This window comes from Mesocricetus auratus, unplaced genomic scaffold (genome assembly GCF_017639785.1).
Source record: "Mesocricetus auratus isolate SY011 unplaced genomic scaffold, BCM_Maur_2.0 Super-Scaffold_6730, whole genome shotgun sequence".
In the NCBI taxonomy this organism is placed as follows: Eukaryota; Metazoa; Chordata; class Mammalia; order Rodentia; family Cricetidae; genus Mesocricetus; species Mesocricetus auratus.
This window is the reverse complement of record NW_024429184.1, coordinates 7,655,827-7,682,679: the sequence shown is the minus strand read 5'-3', so window position 1 is coordinate 7,682,679 and position 26,853 is coordinate 7,655,827. Positions and strand designations below refer to the sequence as shown.

Genomic DNA, 26,853 nt, shown 5'->3' with positions numbered 1-26,853 from the left:
GTGTGTGTGTGTGTGTGTGTGTGTGTGTGTGTGTTTGAGTGTGCACTTTCTTTGTTTTATTTTATTGTAGGATTTTGGCATGTTTTGTTTGTTATTTTTTTTCCTTGTTTGTTTTTTAAGAGAGAGGAAAATATTAAGTAGAAGCAGGAGGATCTGGAAGGAGTTGGGGAGGACAAAGTATAATCAAAATATATTGTTCAAAAAATATTGATTGAACCAAGGCAAATCTCCAGTGAGCAAAATAAATGAATTATTGTGTTAAGCAATTGTTTTAGGGTAGGCTGTTTACAGTTACAAAATAACTGCAACAATAATTTAATGACATTAATCTCTCATTCTCAATTTATTGATCTATTACATGATAATATTTTCTAAGTCCCCTTAACTAGTCTTACATCCAGCCATATTGAAGAAATAACATTAATAGTATGTGTAAACTTGTTTTACAAGCTGTAAGAGGCATTAAAAGAACAATTTATTATAATTATCACCATAAATCCTCATTAGCTAGGAGCTGATTGTACAGAATACCAAAAAAGCAAGTTGCTAACCTCAAGGAGAATGAATGATATTAGCTCTCAGTTTACAATTATTTTCCTAACCACAAAAATTTAAATAGAAATTTCTTGAATGGAAAATTAAAAGTGGACTTAAAAACAACAATGCAATATTTGTCTTTCTTAATCTACTCCTTTTATGACTCAGATTAAGGGGCATTTTTAAGTATATCTGTGAGACGTATAACATTATGCTTCTAGCTATTCCCTTGTTGCTGTGATTGAACACTGCTCATCACCATCCACTTTTTATTCCCTGCCCTATGTATTTTGAATACCCATATCTCCAAATAGATATAAATGTCTTCAAACAGCCGGTGTATGGATTCTTCAAAGTCATGTCCTGAAAGTATGGTATTTTGTAAATAGAACGTATGTAAAACATATTTATAAAACAAATTCACAATACAAATATGATTCAAATTATATGGAAGGATCAATGGTTACTTATTACTAATCTCTTGTTTATTTAACTGATAATTCAACTACCTGCTTACCCTAATCTGTCCTCAATTCTTTAGTGCTTAAAATTTTCTGTTTTCCAACACTCTGCCAAATACTCCAGCCCTAGGTCAGGCACATACAGGACTTGGATGTCTGAGCTCCTTGTGATGAATAGTTACAATGAATTAGAAGTTGAGGAATGTGTGTCCCATTGGTTGGAGCATTTAATTTCCGGTTCAGAAGCCTCCCAGAGTTCTCGTTCTCTGTGACAGACTCACAGGATCCTCGGTGGTTAACCCATTAGCCTAGCTTCTTTAGTGTTTAACCCTTCTCCCACTTATGACCTGAAACAGAAATGTAGCATCAATAGAAAACAAATTATCTTTTTAAGCCTTGATATTTAGTCACCTGCCCTCCCCTGCAGCACTTCCTGAAATAGTCTTGCAGATACACTTAGTGACCACATTGATTGATGAGTTTGGCAAAGCTTGATAGAAGACAAATCACAGCTCAGGTACAATTTCTCTCCATTACAATTCTTTATCAGTGGAATCTAAATTGCTTTAGCAATTCAGCACAGAAGTTGGGATGCCAAATTGTTACCATAGAGACCATATAACGCTTCTAATGACTGAATCATATGCACTCTTTAGGCTTTCCAAACTCTACATTAAATTATGTTAAAATTGTGTCCCAAATTACATATGGAGTTGTCTTTGATAATTTCCCCAGGGTAAACATTTGATGAGAAAATTTTATTCAGAAAGTTTGTTAGGGAGAGCCATCCAAAACACTTGTACCCAAGTGAAGAAGACATAATTGGCCAGGAGGAGATTTTTGAACTGTGGTGCAGTCAGAGCAAAGGTCTCACTTGATGGCTATAGGGGCTGTTCAGAGAATTCTTGAGTATTGTAGTGGATGAAGCAGGGCTTTTACATGCCTACATCAAACAGTCTCGGGTACTGATCATCACGGAGGAGGAGGTGAAACTCCCAGTTGGACAGCATCTCTCAGTGAAGGCAGGGTCTGGGGAGGGACTCAGTAGCCAGGTGTCAGTAGTTAATACATGTCCACCTTGAAGGAACCTGGCTCAACAGGGTTTCCACATGCTATATCACAGTCTTTATTATATGAGTAATATAAATTTCTTTTTGCATTTTATCATTTTAAGATGTGTGTGCACATGTATGTGTGGACACATGTGCACAATGTGCACACATGAGGGTGACAAAAATTAACATTGAGTAGTGTTCTCTATTGCTCTATGCTTTATATTCTGAGAAAAGGTCTCTCATTCAACTTAGGCCTTGCTGTTTCTACTAGATTGGCTTGCCACCAAGCCCCTGGGATTCACTTGACTCCATCCCTGGCACCAAAGTTACAGGCACATGCCAGTAAACCCAACTTTTGGCACGGGTGCTGGAGATCCTAACTCAGGTGCTCATGCTTGCACAGCAGACATTTGTCATCTCCCCAACCCCATACATTTCTAATAATATGATGGGCAACTCAATACCTCATCGTTTCCTATTAAAACTATTACTTCTGTTTTTGTCTACCACGGTATATAAGTTTGACTGCTAATTCTGTCTCCAACTAGAAAAAGTCTATCTCTCAAAAACATATAGCTGTACTGTCACCTGGGATAATCAATCTGTGGATATGCTTGTGCTTTACACTAACCCCATTCTAGAAGTTTGCTTTGTATGAGGAAAAGGCTCTGTAAGTGGATGGTGGTAGAGCTGACTGCTCCTCGGTTATGAGAGAAAAAAAAAAACAAACAAACTGGAAGACAGACTGGAGCAGGGTAATATCTTAAGGGATGAATGAGAACATTCTAGGTCTTAGGTGTTTTCTGGGGTCTTCCACAGATAACACTAATCCTGAGTATCCCAGATTATGTTGTCACCAGATGCAAACAGTGTTTTGTACACTATATTTCTCTCTCCTTTCATCCTTTTCTACAAACATTCCCCACTGTTAGCCACCAAGATTTAGCAAGGGCTTGTTTAGTCTTATTATTTACTTCAGTGTTTGAAACAGAACAGATCATTTCAATTCCTTCTCAGACTTTTGGTCTGCCATCATTGACTTAGTCTCTAGCCATGGCTGCAGCGTGGTCATGACATCAATTGTTAAGAATCTTTACCGAGGAAAGGGGGCAACAACGGGGCAGGAAGTCTGGCCTGCTATGTCTCCTTTTCCTATTCCAAACCCTTCTTATAGAATCAACCTTGGGTTATTTAAGTTTAATTTTCTAGGAAAGCAATTTCTTTACACTTACAATTAAAATTATTTGTATACAAGTTTTACTGCCTCATTAGAACTGAAGTAACTTGAGATAAAAAGTAAATGTGGGGAAATCACCAGAAGTCTTAATTTCCCCATTTGTGGAAATGAGGGTCTATAATTCTTCAAAGGCCCTTCCATCTGCAGAACTCGCTCATTCTGCGTGCATCAGCCTGAAATGATAGGATGTCAGGGTTCTAGGAAGGCTGAGAATACCTTATCTGTGGTTTCCACATTAGTTTGCTGGCGGAGAGACTGCCTACATCATTTTTGCTGCTGTCAGGAGGAATAACTGCTCTGAAAAAAAGACAGTAAAACAAGGCAACTTCACAAGAGCTGTCATTAGAAACTCAGGGGCAATTTGACTTAAAGCAGCTTGAAATTTCAAAGGAAAAGCAGCAACAGCAATCTGTTTTCTCATTTGCTTCCTGCTTCCTTTTTAAACACTCAGGCTGTCTCCCCAAAGATCTCCCTCTAAACAGCAAACACATTGCACAGCTTGACCTGTAATTTAAATCACAATTAAGCTTCCAGCTAGAATGTATCTTCATCATAAATCTGCTATGGATCCCCCAGTGTTCTGTTTAATTCCCTTATCCTCTTAAACAGCATGACCCTGGTTTTATTTTCCCTCGACATAAAATGCTGAATGATAGCTTATTTATGAGTTTCATGAATAAGACTAATTTCATTGCCATTTGCAGAGAAATTCTCACCAGGTTATTATACGCTTAGATGCCATTAACTCATAAAATACGCAAAATAAAAATTACTCCAAATTAGTCTTCCAAGCAGAATTGCAAACAACATTTCTTTATACAAAAAGATGCCACCAACCAGCACTAATAGGAACATCTCTGCATTTCTCTCTTGCTCAGCGCTGCTACCTATACTACATTTAGTGTGGTTTTTAATAAAGATTTGTAAAGCTGCCTATTAACTTGTTATGGTTTTTATTCTTAATGAACACTGCTTTTACAATAAGAATTCTACAGTGTATACAATGATTCCAATTTTTATGCCCTTGTCTGAAGCCTGGGCACCAACTATAAACACATACTAGATTGGAAATGTCTGCCCAACTGGTGAACTAAAACAGTTGGGGCTTCATTGACTTGAGGGCTTTGGGAGTCACGTGGGAAGAGCAGTGGCTTCAATATCAAAGCTAATAACCACAAGGGTAGCCTAAGATTACTGTAAACATCTGTGCTTTAAATCAATAAGAACTGATATCCACCAGGCTGTAAGATGTATGTGGCAGAAATTGTTAGGTGTCAGATACTTTGTGAGTGAGTAGATGGACTTTTAGTATTGGCAGTGCTTTATGTTCAAAGTTTAGACCACAGACTTCACTCCCTCATCTATAAAACAGACATCAACAAAACAGTGCTTCATGAAACGGTTTAGGGAATGTGACTGGGACTTAGTGAAGCACAAGTCAAGGTTTTAAGCAATCAGATTACTATTAATAATAATTTTAAATAAGGTGAGTCTAACAATAACATTAAGTTTCCCAGAGAGGGACAACAAGAGGAAAATGTTTAAAAGTGCAAATATCATTCTTTATCCTAAAGTGTGGAAATTTTTAACTTTTAGCCTAAAAAAGATTTTGCTTTTATAAAAAATTAACTGAACAGATATTTAAGTTTACACCATGTATAACAACATTCTGGTTGCAAAACACATGCTTTACACATGTAGGCAAATAAGTGAATTACCTTCTTCATACCATATTGCATTGGCTTATACATATACCTAGGTTATACTAAGTCTGTACATTATTACTTATTTTCATTAAAAAAAACTTGGGTTTTCCCCCAAGCAATTGCTCAAGGAAGAGTAGCAGAGGATTCCTTGAAGTGGCAGAAAGAACACAAAGACATGATTTTCATTAACTATTAAAGTGATATAAGAACTAGGCACTGATGCTGATACCTCACCTGAACCACACTGTGTCATACAAATGGCTGGCAACACTTTTTAAGAAAAAAGAAAACTCTCAGACTCCATTAGTGTTTGAAGACCATTAAAGTCCTAAAGGTTTAAAGGGTTAAAGGCAAAAACCAAGTGGGTAGAGCTGAAGTAGAAACATGTTTAAATAAGGCCAGAATGAGAGAGAGAGGAGGTAGTGACCAGCATGATTTCTAAATTTCCACGCACCTTGTTTTTTGATGAAGCTTGGAGATAATCATTGAGAAATGTAAATGTGGGAAGGAAGGAAACCCATCTAAAAAATGTGGACAGGGAATGAGCTGTGGAACAATCTTCTTACAGAGTAAATATATATTGCTCTTGTTGTTAATAAAAAGATGATTGGCTGATAGTTGGGCAGAAAGAGATTGGGCAAACAGCCTGACACAGACAGCATGCTGGGAAGAAGGGCAGAGTCCTAAGAGTCGAAAGCTAAACATGCTTACTTGAGCCTTGGGACAGGACACAGATTAATAGAAATGGGTTAAGTTAAGTTGTAAGAGTTAGTTAGTAACAAGTCTGAGCATTTACAGTTATATTAAGAATGAATTATCATTGAAGAGCAGCTACCAGCACAGAAAAGCACTACCTACAGAAATGGGTGTTCTGTAACTTGGAAAGAATGGCCATCTTTATGTGTATGTTTATATAATTGCTTGCCCACTCAACAAACATTCATCAGTCGTAATTCTAAAAAGAAATGGCTGGATTCTAGATTTCCAAATTCTAACAAGGCAAGACCACTGATGACAATGTATTCACAGGTGACCTTTTCGAGATGCCAATGGGGAGTCACCTTGATTACTTTCAAAGGAAGGAATGATTGACCCATTGCGGGCAACACTCCCTGGTTATGATCACTGACTGTGCAAGTGTACTGGACAAGGAGCTGAGCAGCAATATGTACCATCTCTGTGTTCCCTATTGTGTATGCCATGTAAAGTTCCCAGTTTTACCACCAGCCTGATAGCTGACCACCTGCAAGAGCCTGCCTTCCCTCTCTGACTCCACTCTCTGGGGAATCCACAGACCCTCCTGGCAGACCCAGCTTTCATCAGTCATGTAGGTCCTCTTATACACACAGCCCATTCTAGCCCACTCCTCCTTATCCTTCCTGTCAGCCTCTACTATCTAGAAATACATTCTACCCAGGACCCCCAGTGGCCACACCTGGGAGGGACTCAGGCAACCCACACCAACCACATTGTTTTAGGATCCAGAAAGGGCAACATGAACCAAGGAATATAAAATCCATACAACAAAGACAAGACCAGATTATCAACACCTAGAATTACAATTATCCCTAACCCAGATGTCTAGACATGAGCATAAAAACATAGTTAATAACCACTAGAACTACATGTCTTTACCACAGTCCAGAAACCCTATGACAGTAGGCCCTAAGAAATGTAACATAGCTGAAGCACAAGACAAGAACTTAAAGTAGGTATTATGAAAATGGTCAAAGATCTGAAGAAGGAAATTAATAAATCCACAATGAATTCTATGAAAACAGAAACAAACAGTGAAATGAAAGGAAGAAAACAGCTCAAGACATGAGGGTAGAAATAGAATCATTAAGAAAACCCACACTGAGGGAAATCTGGAAATAAATTTCGAAGCCCAGATAGGAAGTTCAGAGGCACGCCTTACAAATACAAGAGATGGATGAGAGAATCTAAGGTATTGAACATACAAAAGAAAAAATGAAACCCTCAGTCAAAGAAAATGTTAAATCTAAAAAAAAATCTTGGCACAAAACAACCAGGAAATATTCAACATTATGAAAAGACCAAATCTAAGAATAATAGAAATAGACAAGGAAAAGAAACACAAGTCAAAGACACAGAAAATATTTTCAGCAAAATCATAAAAGAAAATTTCCCTAACCTAAAGAAGGAAAAGCCTGTCAAGGTACAAGAAGCATACAAAGCACCAAATAAACTGGACCAGAAAAGAAAGTCCCCTAGACAGATAAGAATCAGAACACCAAACACAAAACAAAGAATATTAAAAGCTGCAAAGGGAAAAGACCAAGAAACATAAAGGCAGACCTATTAGAATTAAACTAGACTTCTCAGTGGAGACTCTAAAGGCTGGAAGGGCCTGGACAGATGTGCTCCAGACTCTAAAAGAAGACAAATGCCAGCCCAGAAACTTTCATTACTATAAAAGAAGAAAACAAGACAGTATCATATTTCAGCCAAATGTAAGCACTATCTAATAGTCCAGCTCAACTATTTTCACTGCTGCTCTAGTCATAGCAGCCAGAAATTGAAAACACCCTAGATGTTCATCAACTAATTAATGAATAAAGAAAATGTGGTATCTTATACAGTGGAATATCAACCAGCTGTTTAAAAAAGTGGAATCATGAATTTGATAGGTAAATGGATGGAGCTAGACAAAAATCATGCTGAGTGAGGCAACCCAAACCCCAAAAGACCAATACGGTATGCATTTTCTTCTATGTGGATGCTAGCTGTTATGTCCTTGATGAAGAAGCTACAATCCCTATAACCACAGGGGTTAAGAATAGAGTTAAGAAGCCAGGTGGGAGGGAAGGGTTTCTCTTGAAAAGAAAACCAGAAAGATAGTTATGGATGGACAGGGGGTGGAGGAGCACTGAAACAGGAGGACCAAACAGGGATAAAGGAGAAGGAAGTAAGGGAGGGACAGAGGGTGGGGCAGCGAAAACACAGGGCTATTTGAGGGGCCTAATGGGGACCCAATACATTTGAAGCTTACTAAAATAAATACATATATTTAAGATATCTAAGTTGGAATCACCTAATTCCAGGGGCGGACAAAGCACCAATTAGACATCTCTCACCAACAAGCTCTCAGAATAGGTTACATTGAATCAAGAAGTTGGCCAAAGGTGCCCTACAGAAACCCCCAAGCAACACAGGATATTGGTTGCACTCTACAAACTGATGGTAAGGCCCAAGTGCTGAAGACCTGCACCTTCGCAACTCAATGAACACAGAGGGGTTGAGCTGGGGCCTACCCAGAGCCTCTGCCCCTACCGAACAGTATTCACGGCATGGGAAGGTACTCTACATACGAGATCAGAAACATAAACACCAACCTGTAGCACAATAAATAAAAGACTCACAGACAGATATTGTGGTTCAAACTTCAAGCTGGAGATCAGAAAAGTAAAGCAGCCAGCCACTAGCTCTCACCTCTACCTCAGCTCAGATCAAAGGGTCCATCTTCAGACTGCTCCCGACCTCACTGCTCCTCAGACTCATTCAGAGTGCTACGTTCTTCTCAAAAACGTGGCTAGAGACACCTGAGACTGAATGCCTTCCTATCCTCAAATGTGGCTGGAGAATGAATGCCAGCTGTGAGACCCGTCCCTATCTTAAATACCTTTCATGAGTCCTGAGATTAAAGGCATGTGATCCCAAGTGCTGAGATCATCTTTGTCTGAGCTGTTTTTCTTTAGGACTGGATCAATTCTGTGTAGTTCAGTGCGGCCTTGAACTAACAGAGATCAGTCTTCCTTTTAATCCTGAGTCCTAGGAGTAAAGGTGTGTACCTGGCTTCTATGGCTTGTGGCTGACTTTGTGTTCTCCGCCTTCAGGCAAGGTTTAATAAATCATAAATAATATATTACCACACCAACCCAGCTATAAAACTTTGGCCTAAAATGGTGACCTTCCTCCAACATAAGCTGGTACAGTAGAGGTGCAAAAGTTGTGGGAGTAACCAACCTCGAAAGCCCACTCCGTGAGATGGAATCCGTGCCCAGCATTGCCTGGGTGGCCAAGAACATTGGACAAGATATGGGAATCAGTCTTGGGGAAAACCAAATACTAATGTTCTGCTAAGAGAGTGCAGCAACAACAAGGCTCCTAACAACACTCTGTAAACACTCATAGAGAAGAATATTGCTCAGCCATCATCAGAGAAGCTTCCTCCCACAAGACGGGAGCAACTACGATGCGGAGCTGGACGTGCCGAGACCTTGGAGCACTCAGTCTCCATCAAACCTCTGGGCTCCCCCCAGGACCCTGGGGACTCTACAGAAGAGAGAGCAGAAAGATCCTATGAGACAGTGAGGACACACATATGAACTCCTAGACTGTGGTGACAGATCTAAGCAGATGGGGTCCCAGTGCTGAGAGGTAAAACAGAAACAATTCCCATCCTACCCCAGAAGCTATATGCAATTGATAATTACCCGCAAAGGACATATTTTCTGCAGTGAAGTCTCACGTATAGAGTATACAGGCCACATATAAGGGAAGTCCCTATGCCCCACAATAAACGGCCATCACGAAACAAAATCAGTGGTATTCTTAAAGGGGTTTTGTCTCACAAAGTGTGGGCATTTTTTTTAACCCTTACAGAGCTTTGGCTTATGTAGTATGGTTTCTGCCTCTCCGTATGCGAATGCGTCTCAGCTTATGCATGATTCGGGTGCTTTTACTTCTGCTCTTTTTTTCTGTTTATTTTGTCCCATTTCAGTTTGTTATCATCATCATCATTTTAGAACCTTGTTTGCATTCTAATGAGAGGGGAAATAAAGGGTATGGCTTTGGGTGAGTGAGGCTCCGGGAGGAGTTGGGGGAAAGTGAAAACTTAATAAAAAAAAAAGTTATGCTTTCAATAAAAATAAAGCCAACTCGGTAGCAATGCTGAAACACAATTAACCCTGAACACCCTGCTCTTAAAAAAAAACAAAAAAATTCAACAACCGCGCACACCGTCGACAGGGTTAGCTTTTGCTATCAATAACATCAGCCGTTGTAGACGATGCTCTGGGAGCACTCGCTCTGCAGCTGGGCTGCCCGGGGACAAACTCCGTCTCTCGGCTTCCAAGCCTTCGTGTGAAACGAAAACAGACGGGGACACTGGGACCCCCACGGCTGCGGGGGCGGCGGCACTTCAGCCTTGGAAGCACAGCAGCTACGCACACACGCAGGGCTCTGCAAACACCACCGGCATTCACAGGACGCTTCGGGTCAGGCGGCGGCGGACTGTCGCCAGCCGAGGGTCCCGGCTGAAAGCTCCAGGCTTTGTTGTCGTCCCTTCCCCCCCGCCGCAGCCGGCGCATCCACTCCCGGGAGTCTCCGGAGTCGGAAGAAAAAGCAGCCGGACCAGAGACGCAGCCCTGGGGACAGCACAGACGCCCGCGGCCGGAAAGGGCCCCAAAGTGGGCGGGGCCGCGGGGTGGTGGTGGCGGCGCGCGAGGCCCCGGCCTGGGAAGAGGTGCTGTCCGTAGCGTGCCTGCCGCGGGTGTCCGAGACAGCCGCTTCCGCTCGCCCTTTCCAGGCCCGCAGCCTCGCAGCCCCTTACCCTCCGCGGCCGGGTACGTTGTGTGCTGCCGCTGCGCTGTCCCCGTACTTTTGCTGGGGTCCGGAGAGGGAGCGCTCCGGTCAGGCACGTGCCGGGCACCAGCAGAAGGCCGCGGCCTCGGGGGCGGGGTCCTTCGCTCGCGCCGAAATTCAAAGGCACGGTTCCGGCGCGGTGGTTGGGCTGCGGCGGGCGGGCGGGCTGGCTGGCGGACGGCGGGCCCGGGATGCTGCTGGCGCTCGCCCGCTAGCACCCGATACAGGTCGGGTGACTCGCTCTCCGCCCCCGCGTTGGCTCCCAGGCCCGGGCGGCTGTGTGGCGGGTGCGTAGGGTGGCCCTCGGCCCGGCGTCCGGGCGGGAGACGGGGCGAGTGAGGGTCCGGCTCCAGGGGGGGACCTAGGCGGTCATCAGAGCTGCTGACTCCGTAAGGAGGATCGAGAAACAACCCCGGGGAGCGACAGGACACGGGGATCGGAGTTTTAGAAAAGAAGCCGTGTCGTCCTCTAGGTCCCGAGAGCCTGGGGTTCAGAGAGTCAGAGCCGGGAGCGTAGCGGTGTCATCATTTGCGTGTTTGCGTGTGTGTGTGTGTGTGTGTGTGTTTACGTAGGGAGGGCCACAGACTCACCTAAGGTGACACGGATGCAAACACGTCTGCGGTCGGTAAAAGGGGTGTGCATTCTAGTACCAGAAAAGCACACTTGTGGCAGGGAGAGCGGAGTGTGAAAGAATCAGCAGTCTTTATCAACTACACTACCATTAGAGTTCGACATAAGCCCGGCAAAGTGGGCAGCAGGGGTCCAGCTGGTGACTAACAGGTTGCATGGTTTAACTTTCAGGCAGATGCTAACGGGAAGGTCTTTTTGAAAATGAAAGTAGTTTGGCAAGTGTATTTTTCCGGTGGTCTACGTTCTTTTATGTATCCTGTCATACTTACTGTGATTTGGGTGTTTTTTTTTCATATCTACTTATGTGATGTTATTACTGTTTTATACAGGTCTGGCTTGTAGCTTGTTGCCCAACAGAGGCCTACTAGCCCAAGACAACCTAGAAAAATGTATGTTAAATCAATCATTCTCGAAGGATTCAAGTCCTATGCACAAAGGACTGAAGTCAATGGTTTTGACCCCCTCTTCAATGCTATTACTGGTTTAAATGGCAGTGGAAAATCCAATATATTGGACTCCATCTGCTTTCTCCTGGGCATCTCCAACCTGTCTCAGGTAAAGTGTAAATTTTCTGACTTGTGCAAAGTTTGGCTAGGGCATCTTTTTTAATCTTTGGTGCCTGTTGAATTTCCTTCATTTGCATGTTTGTACTTCATGTAAAATTTGTTATATTACAGTGCAACCATTTAAGCAAATCCTATTATTCCATTCTGTAGTTGAAAAGATAGAAACTGTGAAGTCTGGCCTCAGTTTCCTTCTTTTAAGCTGTTGGAAGTAATGCCCACACCAGCACCGTTACTTCAGTGTGGTCTCACTTCAGAGTCTACCGCTCTAATGCCTTACGGTGCCCTTGTAGGGTGTACTGGGAGATGGGCACTATCCTTGAGTTTTGCTAAGTCGTTAAATTCGGAATAGAGTCGGTTGTGATAACACACGCCTTTGATCCCAGCATTTGGAGGCAGAGGCAGGTTGAGCTCTGATTTTGAGACCAGCGTGGTCTACAAATTGAGTTCTAGGGCAGCTAGGGCTGTTACACAGAGAAACCTGTCTCGAAAAAAAAAAAATCCAGAATAGAATGAAAGTTTTGTTGAAAAGGGTACTTATAGGTTATTGTCTGAAGTCCTTGTTTTCCTTCCTGATGGACGCGACTGCCTGCTTTTTACTTAATAAAGTACACAGTGGGGGTTTTCCAAAGCAAGGCATGTGTTTTTAATGTTGCTTTTATACAATAAGAAGTTTTGTCAGTGACCTTTCCTTCTTCAATTACAGGTGCGGGCTTCTAATTTACAAGATCTAGTCTATAAAAATGGGCAGGCTGGCATTACCAAAGCCTCCGTTTCAATCACTTTTGATAATTCTGACAAAAAGCAAAGTCCTTTAGGATTTGAAGCTCATGATGAAATCACAGTAACAAGACAGGTGAGTGGCTGTCAAATATTTGGATACCTTGTATTATGTGACACTATTTCTGGGGAGGTCTACACACCTCAGGTTGGGAACCAACAGTAGACCAAAGAGTGTATACCACCAAGGTTCAACTTGGTGGACCAGTGAACTGTACTAGAGTTACTCACAGGAGTTTGGGTAAGGAATTACTGCTTACAGGACTAGAAGTTCTCAGACACAGCTGTGTCATCCACTATGGGTGGCAGATAAAGCTAGGAGGCTGTGCAGAGTATTTTCCAGGTACCTCATTGGTCTAAACCTCTTCCAGACAGCTTGCGTGGTCTCAGTCCCCTTTGCAACTTTTTCTCCTCTCAGAGTCGTCTTTGCTACTCAGCTTCCTTCCCTCTGAGAGGGACTCAGCTTTTGTTGCTTACTCTCACGGGGAGGGGCCTAGTGAATCTGGTTAGTTTCAAGAAGCTCCTGAATCTGTTATAAGCTGTTTATGTTCCTGTTTGAAGAGCCTCCCTGCAGGAAGCAGCATTTCAGTCAGCCTTGGAGGAAACTTCTATAACATTGCCCCAGCACCATGATAGATTAGAACAGTGGTTCTCAACCCAGGGGTCAAAGGACCCTTTCACAGGGGTCACCTAAAAACATTGGAAAACATAGATATTTACATTACGATTCATAACAGTATCGAATTTACAGTTATGAAGTAGCAATGGAAATTAACTGTATGGCTGGGGTCACCACTCCATGAGGAGCTGTATTAAAGGGTCACAGCAGTAGGAAGGTTGAGAACCACTGCCCTGGAGAGTTTCTCTTCAAGGCACCTCAGCTATGAGAGCATCCTGCAGACCCTTGCTGGTTGGCACCACTTCAGGCAAGAGTGTCTCTCAGCAGTACTTCTTTAGTAAGATGGATGGGACGTAGGGGTGGGCCATGAGTCTGGTCATTTCCAGGGGTTTCCTGAAGGTTTGAAGTCATTTGTGTCCTGAGTTTTGAGGAGCTTCCCCGCAAGATGGAGTGTTCCATTTAGAAAGAACATCCTGTGTTTCAAGGAGCTTCTCACCAACACAGAATGTTTTCTGTGGGAGGAAGTTGTGTAACACCTTGTAAATGTTTTAAGTCTAATGTGTTGCTTGCCAGGGTGGCTCAGTAAAAGCTGCCTGGGACAGCGCTGATGAGCATAGCTTAGGAATACTGACTGGAATCCTTTAGGATACGCTTCTTACAGAGTCCCCAACTGCATAATGGTGCTTCTGTCAGCACTGAGCTGTGCCCGTGAGGGTGTCCCTGTGAGACGGATGTCCCTCTGAGATGGATATGTCGTGTGTGAGAGAAGGGAAAGAGGTCTTGAGACTCTTCGTCTTGTCTTATGTCAGCACTCAGCTGTGATTAGAGCTTGCGCTATGCTTGTATTCTTCCCTGTGAGCACTCACAGTCACTTCAGATCGTGCTTTCTAATCTTTTGTAAAGAGATTATTAAAACTACCCTTGAGTTCAGCAGAAGTCTGCTAACGTAGTTTTATGCATTAATCTTGGTTCTGTTCAAGCATAAAATCCAACTTCTTTGTGTATTTCAGTGTTCAAGTTGCCTGCAGGTCTAAGTATTTGCAAGTGGACCTCACCGGGGCTTTCACTGAGCTTCCGCCCAGGTCCTTCGTTAGCCTGATTGTGTCCAGTATGTAGCCGTCTCTCTGCCCCCCCCCCCCCCCTACCAAATAATTCCTTTAATCTGTATGGCCTCAGATTGAGTGTGACAAAAAGGGTTGGTAAAAACAGGTATGAACAGAATTAGCATTTCTTCATTTTAGATCCTCTGCGGGTTCTCATTTCCGTGTCTACAATGTGACTTAAAGGTGCTCTGAATTCGTTGTCTGTTATTTCTTAGCTTCATTACTGCCGTTTCTTTTAAAATCATTAAGGACCTTTCATTACTCCTCAATACTTTTCCTTATAATCAATGCTTTCAGTTTCACAGTTTTGATTTAAAATTCTATTCTCTTTCTATTTTAGCATCTTTGTTGAAACAGGTTTTTTTTATTTTTATCAAGCTTCCGATTTTATTCATTTGGCTAGGATAGGACAGAAATAAGTTCTTGCTAGGTTTTCAGTAGCCATAAAACAGCTATTTTGGGGGAATTGTCTCTACCAGCCCATTTAATATACATACTTTTTCTAGCTTTATTTGGGTCATGAGACTGTATTCTTACCAATTTCTTTGGGTAAAATCCTTGTTTATTTATGAACACACCTCCCAATCCAATAATCCTGTAAAGAAAGTAAACTAGCTTCTCAGTATTGATTAATTGCTGTTGTGTATTGGAGATTCTTGAATGCAAGCAGTGTATATTATGAGAAGCAAGTCTTTAAAGTCTTTCAAACTGTGGTAAATGCAACAGTCATACCCTAAATGGCAATTTCGGAATGACAGTAAAATCTGAACAAGACCGGATCTAGAATGCTGTGATGACCCAAGCTGAAGTATCATTATTGTCTTTCTTTGATTTGTCAAATTCCGTTTCAGTGAATTCCTTTTAGAATTGTGTTAAGAATTCATACCCAAATACATGTCTTTAGATTTTAGTATCTGCTGTTGCCATTAAAAAGTGGAAAACAGATATTAACCTCTAAGTGTGGTCAATTTCAGAACATGATCAGTTTTATACATATTGGAAAAATAAAGTTAGATATGACCCGAGATACGTAATCCAATGCTGGTTAGGAGGCTTGTGCGTAATTACATTAATTAGTTCAATAAGTACCTGAGTCAGCATTCCTTTGGACTGCCACACATCTTCCACTATTTACTCAGGACTGGGTGTACCAATACAGAGTAGTGTAAGGTGTAATAGGTTTTATCATTTTATTATTTTGGTACAGAATGTTCCTTTATCTTCAAAGGGTGTTAAATGCTTCCTTCTTAGGTGGTCATTGGCGGCAGAAATAAATATTTAATCAATGGAGTGAACGCCAATAACACGAGAGTCCAGGACCTCTTCTGTTCTGTGGGCCTGAACGTCAACAACCCTCACTTCCTCATCATGCAGGTACCTGTGGCCTCCTGTGCTTGTCATAGCAGTCTGACTTGTCACTGTCATTAAGAGAAGCCTGCCTCTATGTCATTTCTTTGTGTCAGTTTGCATTTTCTGAGGTTTTGCTGTTATGTGGTGCTTTCTTGCAGTTAATTTTGTAAGTGAAGCCAATATGAGATAAGTTAAAAAAGTCATGTGTCAGGTTTTAGAGCTGACAGAATGGACGCTGCCTCTCCCCTCTCCAGAAAAAAAAAAAAAAGAAAAGAAAAGGTCAGAGGAAGAAGGATTTTTCATCCAGGTTTTTTGTTGTTGTTTTTTAGTTTTTCGAGACAGGGCTTCTCTGTATTGTTTTGGAGCCTGTCCTGGAACTTGCTATGTAGACCAGGCTGGCCTTGAACTCACAGAGATCCGCCTGCCTCTGCCTCTCGAGTACTTCATCAGGTTTTTAAGGTTGACCAGCTCCATTGCTGTGTGCCTGAGCTGAGGCTGAAATATCATAGTGGAACCACATGGCAGAGGCAAGCTGCTTACCTCATGAGGTCCAAGGAGCCAAGAGAGATGTCCTTAGAAACCCAGTTTCTCAAGTGAGACCTCACTTCCCATAGTTCCTTTTTCTTCTCTTCCTTTCCTTCTTTCCTTCTTTCCTTCTTTCTTTCTTTCTTTCTTTCTTTCTTTCTTTCTTTCTTTCTTTCTTTCTTTCTCTCTTTTTCTGAGACAGGGTTTCTCTGTGCAGCCCTAGCTATCCTGGAACTAGCTCACAGAGATCCGCCTGCCTCTGTCTGCCTCCAGAATCCTGGGATTAAAGGCCTGTGCCATCGCTGCCTGGCTTCCCATAGTTTGTAACCTCTCCCAGTCCAGCGATAGCTGCATTGATGGGTTAGACCATAGACCAATGTGTTCATGGTTTGGCAATGCCCCAAAAGCCCCACCTCGGGTGATGCCTTCAAGTCCTGAACCTCTGGGGGAATACTTGCTATCAACACCATGGAATCATCATCTTATTATACATGGTGACTGTTAAAGCATTCTAATCTTTCAGGGATAAACTGAATCATGTTCTTCAGAGACTTAAGCAAATAAAAAATAAAGTAACATACTAGCATTATTTTACTTGATTCATCTAAACTGTCCATTAAGGGAGTCAAAGCAAGTGTCAAAGCCAGGGTCCCGATGGGACCATGTGTTTGTCCATTTTATGTTGCTGTAAGGGGAATAGCAGACTGGATGATTTCTAAACAGTAGGATTTTTTTAATTGGTTCATAGCTATTATTGAGGACAGTGAACATGGCATAGGTATGTCAAGGGCAAGAGACTAAGGGAGCAGGCATGGTGAGCTCGCCCAGTGTGTCCTCAATGAACAGCAGCCCAATGTAAATATCCTGAGTCTCCTCACTGGTCACCTAATGCTGCATCCCGCTCCCCAACATCATCGAATTGCTGACTACATCCCTACTGCGGAAATTAGGAGAGACATATCCAAGCTAACTAAAATAAAAATGTTTCGACTACAATCTGGCTTCTAAATTGACATCCTGACAACTGAAAAGTTGACTCAAGTTATGACTTATAATCTGAGGCCTGGGTAGGTAGATATTGCTTTTGGAAGTGGATATAGTGATGATTTCCTGCCACTGGGAAAAATACAGTTCCACTTTAAGCCTGGAATCAGGTGATCTGCTTTCTGAAGATATATTGCAGGGTTTAAAAATTAATCAAGAAATGCTTAATAAGCTCGCATGTCTAGTTTAGAATCTCATACTTCTACATTTTTATTACTGACCCTCTCAGAAATGTCCTGAATTAACCTTGTGTAATTTGTATCATTATCCTTTGTATCATATAGTAACTTAATTTGTGTCACTCAAATGAGTGAGTTACAGCAGCCCTCCACTTAAACTTTGAATGACCTACTTAGGTGACATTTTTATAATTCATTGTATTTGAACTAAATTTGCTGTTTTCTTTTCAGGGCAGAATCACAAAAGTATTAAATATGAAACCACCAGAGGTAAGAGTACTATTTATAAACAGCAAAAATGGTGATTATATATACTCTTAATTTTCTAGGCAATCACATTTTAAAGCTAGTTTCTTACATTGAATTTTTTGGAAGCCTTGTCTGAGAATGATTAGTAAAATAGCTTAACATTTAGTACTGTGTCATAGTTAAAAAGATTTTGACTGTGTGAAGCCATGAAACTGACTAATGTTCTATGTTGGAGTGAATTACCAAAGAAAAACCTGACAGAAAAAATGTAAATGAAATTAGTTTCTTTTTTAGAATACATTAGGTGAGGCAGAGGACTTGACAGTAGTTGGTTCTATGAAATGAATATTTACTCTTGCTATTGAAAAGAGCTAGAGACTGTAATTGACATTACTACTCTATTTAAATAAGGTCAAGTTTACTTTCTGTAAAGTGATGTCTTAGTGAGAATTACTAATTTAAAACCTACCTAACATGTACAAATCATAATGAATTCTAGGAAAGAAACAGTCTTCTGGAGATGGGGATTGAAGACATTTAGGAGCTTTCTGAAAAGTGCTGGCATGTATCTTCATTGCTTTGTTTAGTTACCATTGGTGGCGTAGACACTGCCCTCATCTGAGTAGAGAAACGGAAGCTTACAGTTACTTGTCACTGATGCATGTGCCATAGTCATTAAGCACATATGCCTTGCTTTTGCTTCAGCCTTGGAATTAAAATAGTTGAGTCCAACTTAAAACAGTTTTAAGAACAAACTTAAGAAATCGAAGAAGAGCTACTGTCTTCTGTGTCTTGTCTGTCTTCTCTCGACTTGTGTCAGGGAATTAGGAAGGATCAGGAGTTTCAGTTTCAGAAGAGATGAACATTGGAAAATTCGTGTGATAGAAGACTTGATTTGGTATTAGAGCGAAGCCATAAATATTTCTTCAGTTAAATGTTATATATGTTTTAATCTGGAACTTTTATAGGCTGGTTTATATTACTTACTAAAATCCTGTTGAGGTTAGTATAGTGGTATAGTTAATGTTAAATTCCAGTGATACACATTGCTTTGAATTCTTAATACAATTGTCATTCCAGATATTATCCATGATTGAAGAGGCTGCTGGAACCAGAATGTATGAGTACAAAAAAATAGCTGCCCAGAAAACTATAGAAAAAAAGGAGGCTAAGCTGAAAGAAATAAAAACGGTAATTAAATAGATGTGAAACAGTTTTGGAGAAGAACCCTGTTTTTGGAGTTCATGCTATAAAGCGAGAAAACATTGCTTTTCTGAGTTCTGTTTGCCATAGTCTTTCATGTACCGTGTCTTAAAAAAACAGATTGCTTAGATGTGTTTTGAATTGGTACTTGACCTATTGAAAATACTGCCTGTTTTTTGTTTTCCAGATATTGGAAGAAGAGATAACTCCGACTATTCAAAAATTAAAAGAGGTATATGTTTGATATATAGTTAGGATGGTTCTTAAATTTGGTGACAGATCCTAAGTTATACAAATACTGATGAAGTGTCTGCTATTTCTTGGGAATTTTTCTATGGGATAAACTACATTCAAACTATATTCTATAATCCAGCCTTCTGTTTGCAGTAGATGTGTATCCCCTATGTATAAAGTCACAATGATGTTAGAAAATAATCTTCATAATCTTAGATATAACTCTTGCTGCCCTAGACATCGTAAAACTCGGTAATGTTTAAGTGAAGAAAAAGTGTTGTAAAGCACATTGTCTTTAAAGATGCCCCTGCTTAAGACTTTACTAAGTGCTCAGTGAAATTTGGTGTTGCTTAACTCTTTATAGGGCAAAGCTAAGAAGCTGTGGTGCTAAGGCACCCCCTGTTCATCAGTAGCAAACAATAGATTAGAAATTTAAACCTAGCCTTCAGGCTCCTCTTTTGATGTAGTCTTTCTGAATCTGGTAGCAGGGGGAGGCAGTGAAGCTACTGTATGAATTGTTCTTTATCTGCGGCTTACGGAGTTTAGTTGCTGTGTTGCTTCAGTGGGTCCTTTGTGAATCAGCTTCACTGATGTGCAAGCAAGTTATAGTGGTACCTGAAGGTTCCATAGTAATCGTAGTGGCACTGCTGCCAGATACGTTTACCAGTGTGTCGTGTGTGTGTGTATGTTATAGATTTCTACCACCAGTTTATAAACCTTAGAGATGTTTCCTTGTTAATCCCAACAAAAGTGGCCATATAGGGTTCTTTCAAGATGGGATAATGCTGTCTTAGAAGCCAGAGTTCTGAAGTTAGTTTCTAAAAGTTTATAAAGTGATGCCATTAAAGACAAAAAAAAAAAAAAAACCTATCAGATCATATAAAGGGAAATTTGATCCAAGTTTGCTGTAGTGAGGTTTCCTTAGATTTGTTTTATAAGTATGAAATTTGAGTTATTATTTACTATGACTTTGCTTTCAGGAAAGATCTTCATACTTGGAGTACCAAAAAGTAATGCGAGAAATAGAGCACCTGAGTCGTTTATATATTGCTTATCAGTTTTTGCTGGCAGAAGAGACCAAGGAGCGCTCAGCAGAGGAGCTAAAGGAAATGCAGGATAAAATATTAAAGCTTCAAGAAGTGCTGTCAGAGAATGAAAAAAAAATAAAGGCTCTCAATTCTGAGATAGAAGAGTTGGAGAAAAGAAGAGATAAGGTCAGAACAAGGAAATTAGATAAACACTCTGGAAAAGCTCTACCGTCACTAGGATTCACTGGGCAGAGGTTTCCACATTGCCTTGTTAATCTAAAAACAGTACCATAGCTTGGGAAAGGTTGGTTTGTCCTCATAGAAGTCACAGGAGAAAGCTGACAGGAGCAAACTAAGTGGTATACATTTGCTTGTAGGAAACTGGAGGTGTACTGCGATCTTTAGAGGATGCTTTTGCAGAGGCTCAGCGAGTTAATACTAAGTCTCAAAGTGCATTTGACCTCAAGAAGAAAAACCTGGCCAGTGAAGAAACCAAACGCAAAGAATTAGAAAAAAACATGGTTGAGGTGAGCAAATAAATTTATTTCCAGTAACGTTCATTTGGATATTTTGTTTGTACTTAGTGTCCACTATACTAAATATAAGTCAGAAAACCAAAAGTGGAGGTAAATGATTTAAAAAAAAAATCTCTGCTTTTTGGGTCCAGTTGGGGAAATGATAAATAAAATATAAAGCTTGTACAGGGATAACTGATGTGATAAAAGCAAACTAAATAAAGTGGGAGAAAAGAGGAGGTGTAAGGAAGGTTGTGCCAGTAAATGTTCTGAAGGAGAAGTGAGATCCTGATTATAGTGTGGTCACATAGTATAGATTGACAGCAGAAAACTGAGAGTGAATCGAAATGATTTCTTTTCCTCTTCCTAGCACAGACGACTCAAACACCCTATGTAGCTTAGGATCTTGAATTTCTGGTCTCCTAACTGCAATGATAGGATGACAGGCACTATGTGTGCCTCATTCTATACTTAGGCAGAACCCTACCAACTGAGGTGCATTCCTAGAAACCTCCTTCTCCTTCCTCATTTTACTTCTTCGTTTTAAAAGGCTCTCTACTCCAGGCTATTCTGAAACTCCCTCTGTACTGAAGACTGATCTTAAGCCTGTTTACTTTCTCCTGCATTAGCCTAGTGATTACTGAGATGTGATGCGTCATGCCCAGTAAATAAATTATTCTTAGATACATTTCCTTGAAAAGAAAAGGATGGAGGTACAAACTGTCCAACAATATAGGAGAATTGCAAGCGGGACTTGATTTTACTTGGAACAATTAATAAAATAAACAAAATAATTAATAAAATATACACCGGTAGTAAGAATCCAGTGGTTACAAATAGTAGCTCAGACTTCTAACCCAGCACACAGGAGGATGAGATACAAATTTGAGATCAGTTTTGACTACACTGTGAGACCCTGTCTAAAAACAAACAAAACGAAAAAAAAAGTGGGAAAAAAACATTTATGATTCAGAAGCAGATGGGAGAAGGTGAGAATTGAATAGAAATGAGTAACATTATAGGATACAGCCTTTGCAAGGTCTGGTAAAGAATAGGCATTCCAAAAGAAGTTGAGTATCTAGTCTCAATAGGTGATGTGTGTGATGAGCACACGTTTCAAGGATGATACCTTTTTTAAAGTCATGAAAACAAAATACTCTTCATATTGTCCTATCAGATACTGTTATATATAAATCTAATTATAAATACAAGCAATAAGAAATTTTTAAATAAAATATCAAAGCAGTGTTTTGTGTTATAACAATTCTGTTTGTGGCACTCAACTGCAGAAATAGATTTTTGTGCTTATTTCTTTTTCATCTGATTTATTAAGGGTTAAATGTGTGGTCCTCTGCCTTGGTTTTTGGCTCATTTTCCCCTTTTTTATGGTTCTTTAGCTTCAAGACAGAGTTACTGATTGTTACTTTTTTCCTTTTTTTTTGTCTCTTTTGTATCCTTTATACTTGATCTGTAAATGTTAGCAGGCCCTAGGCTAGTGCATAGACATCTTCTATTTACACTTGCTTCTTAGGAGAGTCCTTTTATTCCTATAGCTTTGAATACAGTCAATAATTTCATGCTTTCAAATCCAAGCTGGGCTTAACTCCTTCCACAAACTCTGTAAAACAGCGTGACTATACTGGTTGTCTGGCTATCAGCTTGCTTGAAAGGTTTAGTAAAACAGAAAGTACACAGACAAAAGATAATTTGTGAAATAGACTCAGGTTTGTTACTTTGGTTAAAGAAGGTCAACAAGAGTCTAGAATTTGTGAGTTGATTTCTCAAGCTCCGGTAAGTTTCCTCCAGGGATGTAGAGTCTCATAGCCATAGTCACCCTGGACCTCGGAAGGCCACCTGCCCTGGATTTTATATTCCAAGGTTATTTGAGGTGCTACACTAGATAAAGGACGGCCAATTGTAGGAGGAGGGCTAGAACCCAACAAATTCTACAGCCATTCACTTGATCTATAAGTCAGAAAGTAGAAATTTCAGTTAGTTAAGGGCAGGCTAGAAAGCTGTCCTGTGTTCTCTATTGAGGCCCAGATAAATCCCTATAGTAAAGCTAGTACAGTTCCTTTGCCTAAGGCCAGCCCAAAGTCTGGAGGAGGTGTAACTCCTTGCAGCATTATTGAGCCTCAGCCAGAACACATAAAGAGGCCCAGGAGAACCACTGCCACATGCAAGATAGGAAAGATCATTCCTGCCTGGAGCAGTGACTTGGCCCAGATACTGGTGGTCCAAGTGCTGTTAGAAAAGAGGTCTAAAGCAAGTTGGAGGCCTGGCTCAGAGCTCTTCTGCTTGCATTTCAACCAGAGGTGTTGGCAGTTGTTGATGTAAAATCGGTAGCTCTCATCATTTCTTTGGGTGGGGGTGACGGATTCACTATATCCCTGGCTGTCCTAGAACTAACTCAGTATAACTGACTGACCTCAAACTCAGGGAGGGATCCGCCTTTTTCTTTTTCTTTTTCTTTTTTTTTTCCGAGACAGGGTTTCTCTGTATTGTTTTGGAGGCTGTCCTGGAACTCTCTCTGTGGACCAGGCTGGCCTCGAACTCACAGAGATCTGCCTTTTTCTTCCTCCCAAGTGTTTAAATGTGTGTGCTACACCCTGCCACAGCTCTCATCTTAAAAGGAATACAAAATTATTTATTCTAGAGGTATTTTAAGTGACTATGGTTTGGGAACACAGATTTAGGTTACCCCAGATTTCATGTTCCAACATGGAAGCAGTTTCACAGGGTTTTTATTTTTTGGTTTTTCTAAGACAGGGTTTTCTCTGTGTAGCTTTGGCTGTCCTGGAACTCACTCTGTAGACCAGGCTGACCTTGAACTCATAGAGATGAACGTGCCTTTGTCTCCCAAATGCTGAGATTAAAGGTGTGGACCACCATTGCCGGGAGGGTTTTTATAGTTTTACAGGACACAGAAAGTCATAAATCAAGACAAATTTAAAATACATTGGGAGGTACATTAGGGAGGCAGGTATAATGAGACCAGGGGAGCTATTCTGTAATCCTAAAATGCTATGTGAAGGTGAAGACACTCCTAGCTCTTGGATTGGTAGAATCTAGTGTTCTGCTAAATTAATAGCTTCAAATAGTTTTTAATTATTCTCACAGGTGTTAGTTCAGATTCAGAGTGGGTTAAGGCAAGGCTAAAACTGGGCCAAGATAAAGAAAGCAGTTAGTCTCAACCTAAATTCCAATCACTCCATTAGTCTGTGCAGACACAGGCCCCTTCCACTCTTTTCTTGTTGTTGTTCATAACCAGACACAGCTTCTTTTGAGGAGTTTCCACTCTCACAAGCATACGCTGCTCCTTTCAGTTGGACTAGCAGGAAGTTTACAGCAGAGCTGTTGTCTTAAATGTAGGTTTTGAGGAAATTGAAGGACTGTAATAGGCTACCAAGACCATGATAGTGGTGAAAAATCAGCTGCCATGCTCTGCCACAAGTATTTTGCCATTCATTCAACAACACTGACTTCTTTGAATGGTAACAAACATTTGTATCTCTGGGTAGGTCCCTAGTACACCTAGTGTCCAACTGTAGGCTCACAGTCTTAGGAGTCAGACCTTAGTATACCCATCGTACAGGATTCCATTATTTGCCAGCTCTCCAAGCATGACATAGGCCATCCACGGTTTGTAAAGGCTACAGTCAGTCAGCATACATGGAGGTTGAAGAAACATCTAATTCCATTGGACTTATAAGACTCGCAAGGTTTTAATAGCAGTGCCCGTACCCTAACTTGTTCAGTGCTTCAAGAAGCCCTGTTCAAAATTGGCAGCTGTGCTAAGAGGACCAAAATGCCAATTTTATGAGTAGGTTCCACCAATGCAAGCACTTTTATTTAGAATGTAGGATATTTCTTGGACATTTTGCATAAGCAATGTTGGCAGTCAGCCTGTTGTAATATTCTAGTCACCATGCCCCGAAGGCCTTTCTAGCCAGAGGGGTTATCCTGGTGTATTGTAACAGTGTGATTTGTAACCATGCAGCTAAGTATGGCCTTGGGCTTTTCATCTTGCCTTCATTTTCCCAGATGCTGAGATGCTGAGTGTATTTCACCACTCCTGGTTTATGTGGTCTGTGTGATCATCGTTTTTTGTTGAATAACCTATAGGGCCATGGGAAATTTATGTGGCAGGAAGTGAATATATGCCACTGTTGTGGTGTGAATGCTTAGCTGTGAGGTGACATATCCTCTCAGACTGTGATGGTGTTCTGTTCCATAATGACAGTGTAAATAATATAATCTGCAGTGGGAACCAGGGTCACTGGTACCTAAAATGGCCCAAAGGGCCCCACTCATAACAAAAAAGCACCATAGATGACTGCATTCATCTCATGATCTGATGTCCTCGTCATAACTTTCTCCCTAAGAAAGCCCTCAAGGTGGATTCCTTTCTGTTTCTCATCTTGACAGGAAAAACAGTGTCAAGTGTTCACTGTCTTAGTTTCTCTTCTTATTATTCTTTAGACTGTCCTGAGAAAGACAAAGGTTGCCTCACAGTTGAAGGGAAGTTGCGTCAGCAAGGGGGTGAATTAGCTGTTCTCATTGCTCTCAGTAGTGATGACTGCTTGTGTTGCTCTCACTTTCCCTCTTCTGGAGTTCAGAGCACCAGTGCAGGGAACGGTGCCACCCTTAGTGGGCGGAGGGGGAGGGTCCTTCCCACCTCAGCTAACGTAATCAGGACCCCCAGGCACATCCAGAGTCTCATCTCCCAGGTGACTCTAGGTCTCAGCAGCTTGATTGTTGAGATGAACCATCAGAACAGCCCTTGTATCTGCAGATACCTTAGCCGGGCTGTGTAAATCTTGCCTCCTCTTTTCTGTCTCTCCCCTAGATAGTCTGCTTCTCTGAAGGCCTGTGCTGTGTGTTGCTTCCCTCCCACGTGGCTCAGGGCCTGACAAGCTACTTTCTGAGAATTCTAGTAATTGGGATAAGAAGTTACTACATTTCCCCAAAAATTTGAGTCTTAAGCTGAATTCACACATTTGTACATTTCCCCTGCTCTCTGTATCAAATGTATGTAGCCAGCTGGTTAGCAATTAGAGAGAGTAGCCTAGATCCAGTTTACTGTCTTTCTCCCTAAAATGTCAGGCCATGTCCCCAAACTGTGAGATGGGTCTGCTCTGTTCTGCTTGTCAGGGGCTAAAGCCACTTTTGATTTTTTGGTAAGCCAAACTGGATCAGTTTTGTGAGTTATAGTCATTCACTGTGCACTGGTTATCAGGTGGGCAGTCACACAGCAAGTTATGGGAATCAGATTTATTTCTTACCTATAGGTGGTAATTATATAGAAGCCTGGACTACACTGTGGACCTTTCCCAATGACCCTGGAGAGTTGTCATGGGTGGATGTGTACGTGCATTTAACCTGCAATTGAGGGACCTCAGGAAGCACCGTGACCAGGGACTCATGCACTGGAATGAAGTGGGGTTTACCTAGAGTGGAGTGATGTGAAGGCCTGTGTTAAAGCAATAAGGATATCATATTCCTAGGGGGGGAAGGGGCCAGAGTACTCAGCCTTAGTACCAGCCGCACATTCGGCATTTTTTTTTTTTTTTTTTTTTTTTGCTTTTTGGTATGTTTTTTTGTTTTGTTTTTCGAGACAGGGTTTCTCAATTGCTTTGGAGGCTGTCTTAGAATTAGCTCTTGTAGACCAGCCTGGCCTCGAACTCAGAGATACGCCTCTGTCTGTTTCATCTAAATGGGGGAATGAATTGGGTCAGTTCAAAGCCATCTGGAGAATTGTCCTTTAATTATATTTTAATTCTTGCACATATCACATCCACAGAGGGAGTCATAAATTTTTTTCTGCCAATGGTGAATTTTCCACATCAGTAAACAACATGACCACACTCCTCGTTATTTAGGCCCGAAAGCCTAGAGACAATCATGACCTCATGTCCATCACTGCAAGCTCACTTGAACCATACCTCTTGCTAGGGCTATTGTAGCACTGGCTTGTTAGTTGTGCTTTTGCTGTAGCCACTGTATAGCTTGTCCTTTATAGAAATTAACATGTAAGTTGGCTAATATCAAACATTTCAGAGTCACATCTGATTAGATCAAGTGTTTGTCATCACCTCTGTGTGCTTCATACTCTGTCTGAACTCCAGCCACAGTCTCTCAAAGGCCTGTCACCAAGTACAGTGCTGACTGGTTACTTCCTCAGTCTCCATTCAGACCTCTGCTCAAATGTCATGGCATGCAGGTTTT

At 41.2% G+C, this 26,853-nt stretch overlaps 1 protein-coding gene and 1 long non-coding RNA gene across 3 annotated transcripts in view; one reads left to right on the top strand and one right to left on the bottom strand.

Annotated features, from left to right (window-relative positions):
- Positions 1 to 340: 340 nt before the first annotated feature.
- On the bottom strand, positions 341 to 8,671 carry LOC110342103. The gene is made up of 3 exons (XR_002384100.2): positions 8,450 to 8,671; positions 3,507 to 3,587; positions 341 to 1,345 (listed from the first exon to the last, which is right to left on the bottom strand). It is a non-coding gene; the product is annotated as an uncharacterized LOC110342103 (long non-coding RNA).
- Positions 8,672 to 10,736: 2,065 nt separating this feature from the next.
- Positions 10,737 to 26,853, top strand: part of Smc2 (structural maintenance of chromosomes 2) — a 43,762-nt gene continuing 27,645 nt past the window's right edge. The window contains exons 1-9 of one of the 2 annotated variants that reach the window (XM_040738374.1): positions 10,737 to 10,830; positions 11,563 to 11,788; positions 12,503 to 12,652; positions 15,550 to 15,672; positions 17,628 to 17,666; positions 18,726 to 18,836; positions 19,036 to 19,080; positions 20,063 to 20,296; positions 20,488 to 20,637. In XM_040738374.1, the coding sequence (XP_040594308.1) occupies positions 11,621 to 11,788; positions 12,503 to 12,652; positions 15,550 to 15,672; positions 17,628 to 17,666; positions 18,726 to 18,836; positions 19,036 to 19,080; positions 20,063 to 20,296; positions 20,488 to 20,637 (1,020 nt within the window). In that variant the 5' untranslated portion in view covers positions 10,737 to 10,830; positions 11,563 to 11,620. Of the gene's footprint in view, positions 10,891 to 11,562; positions 11,789 to 12,502; positions 12,653 to 15,549; positions 15,673 to 17,627; positions 17,667 to 18,725; positions 18,837 to 19,035; positions 19,081 to 20,062; positions 20,297 to 20,487; positions 20,638 to 26,853 lie in introns of both variants that reach the window. The other variant, XM_040738371.1, reaches the window with a different exon arrangement.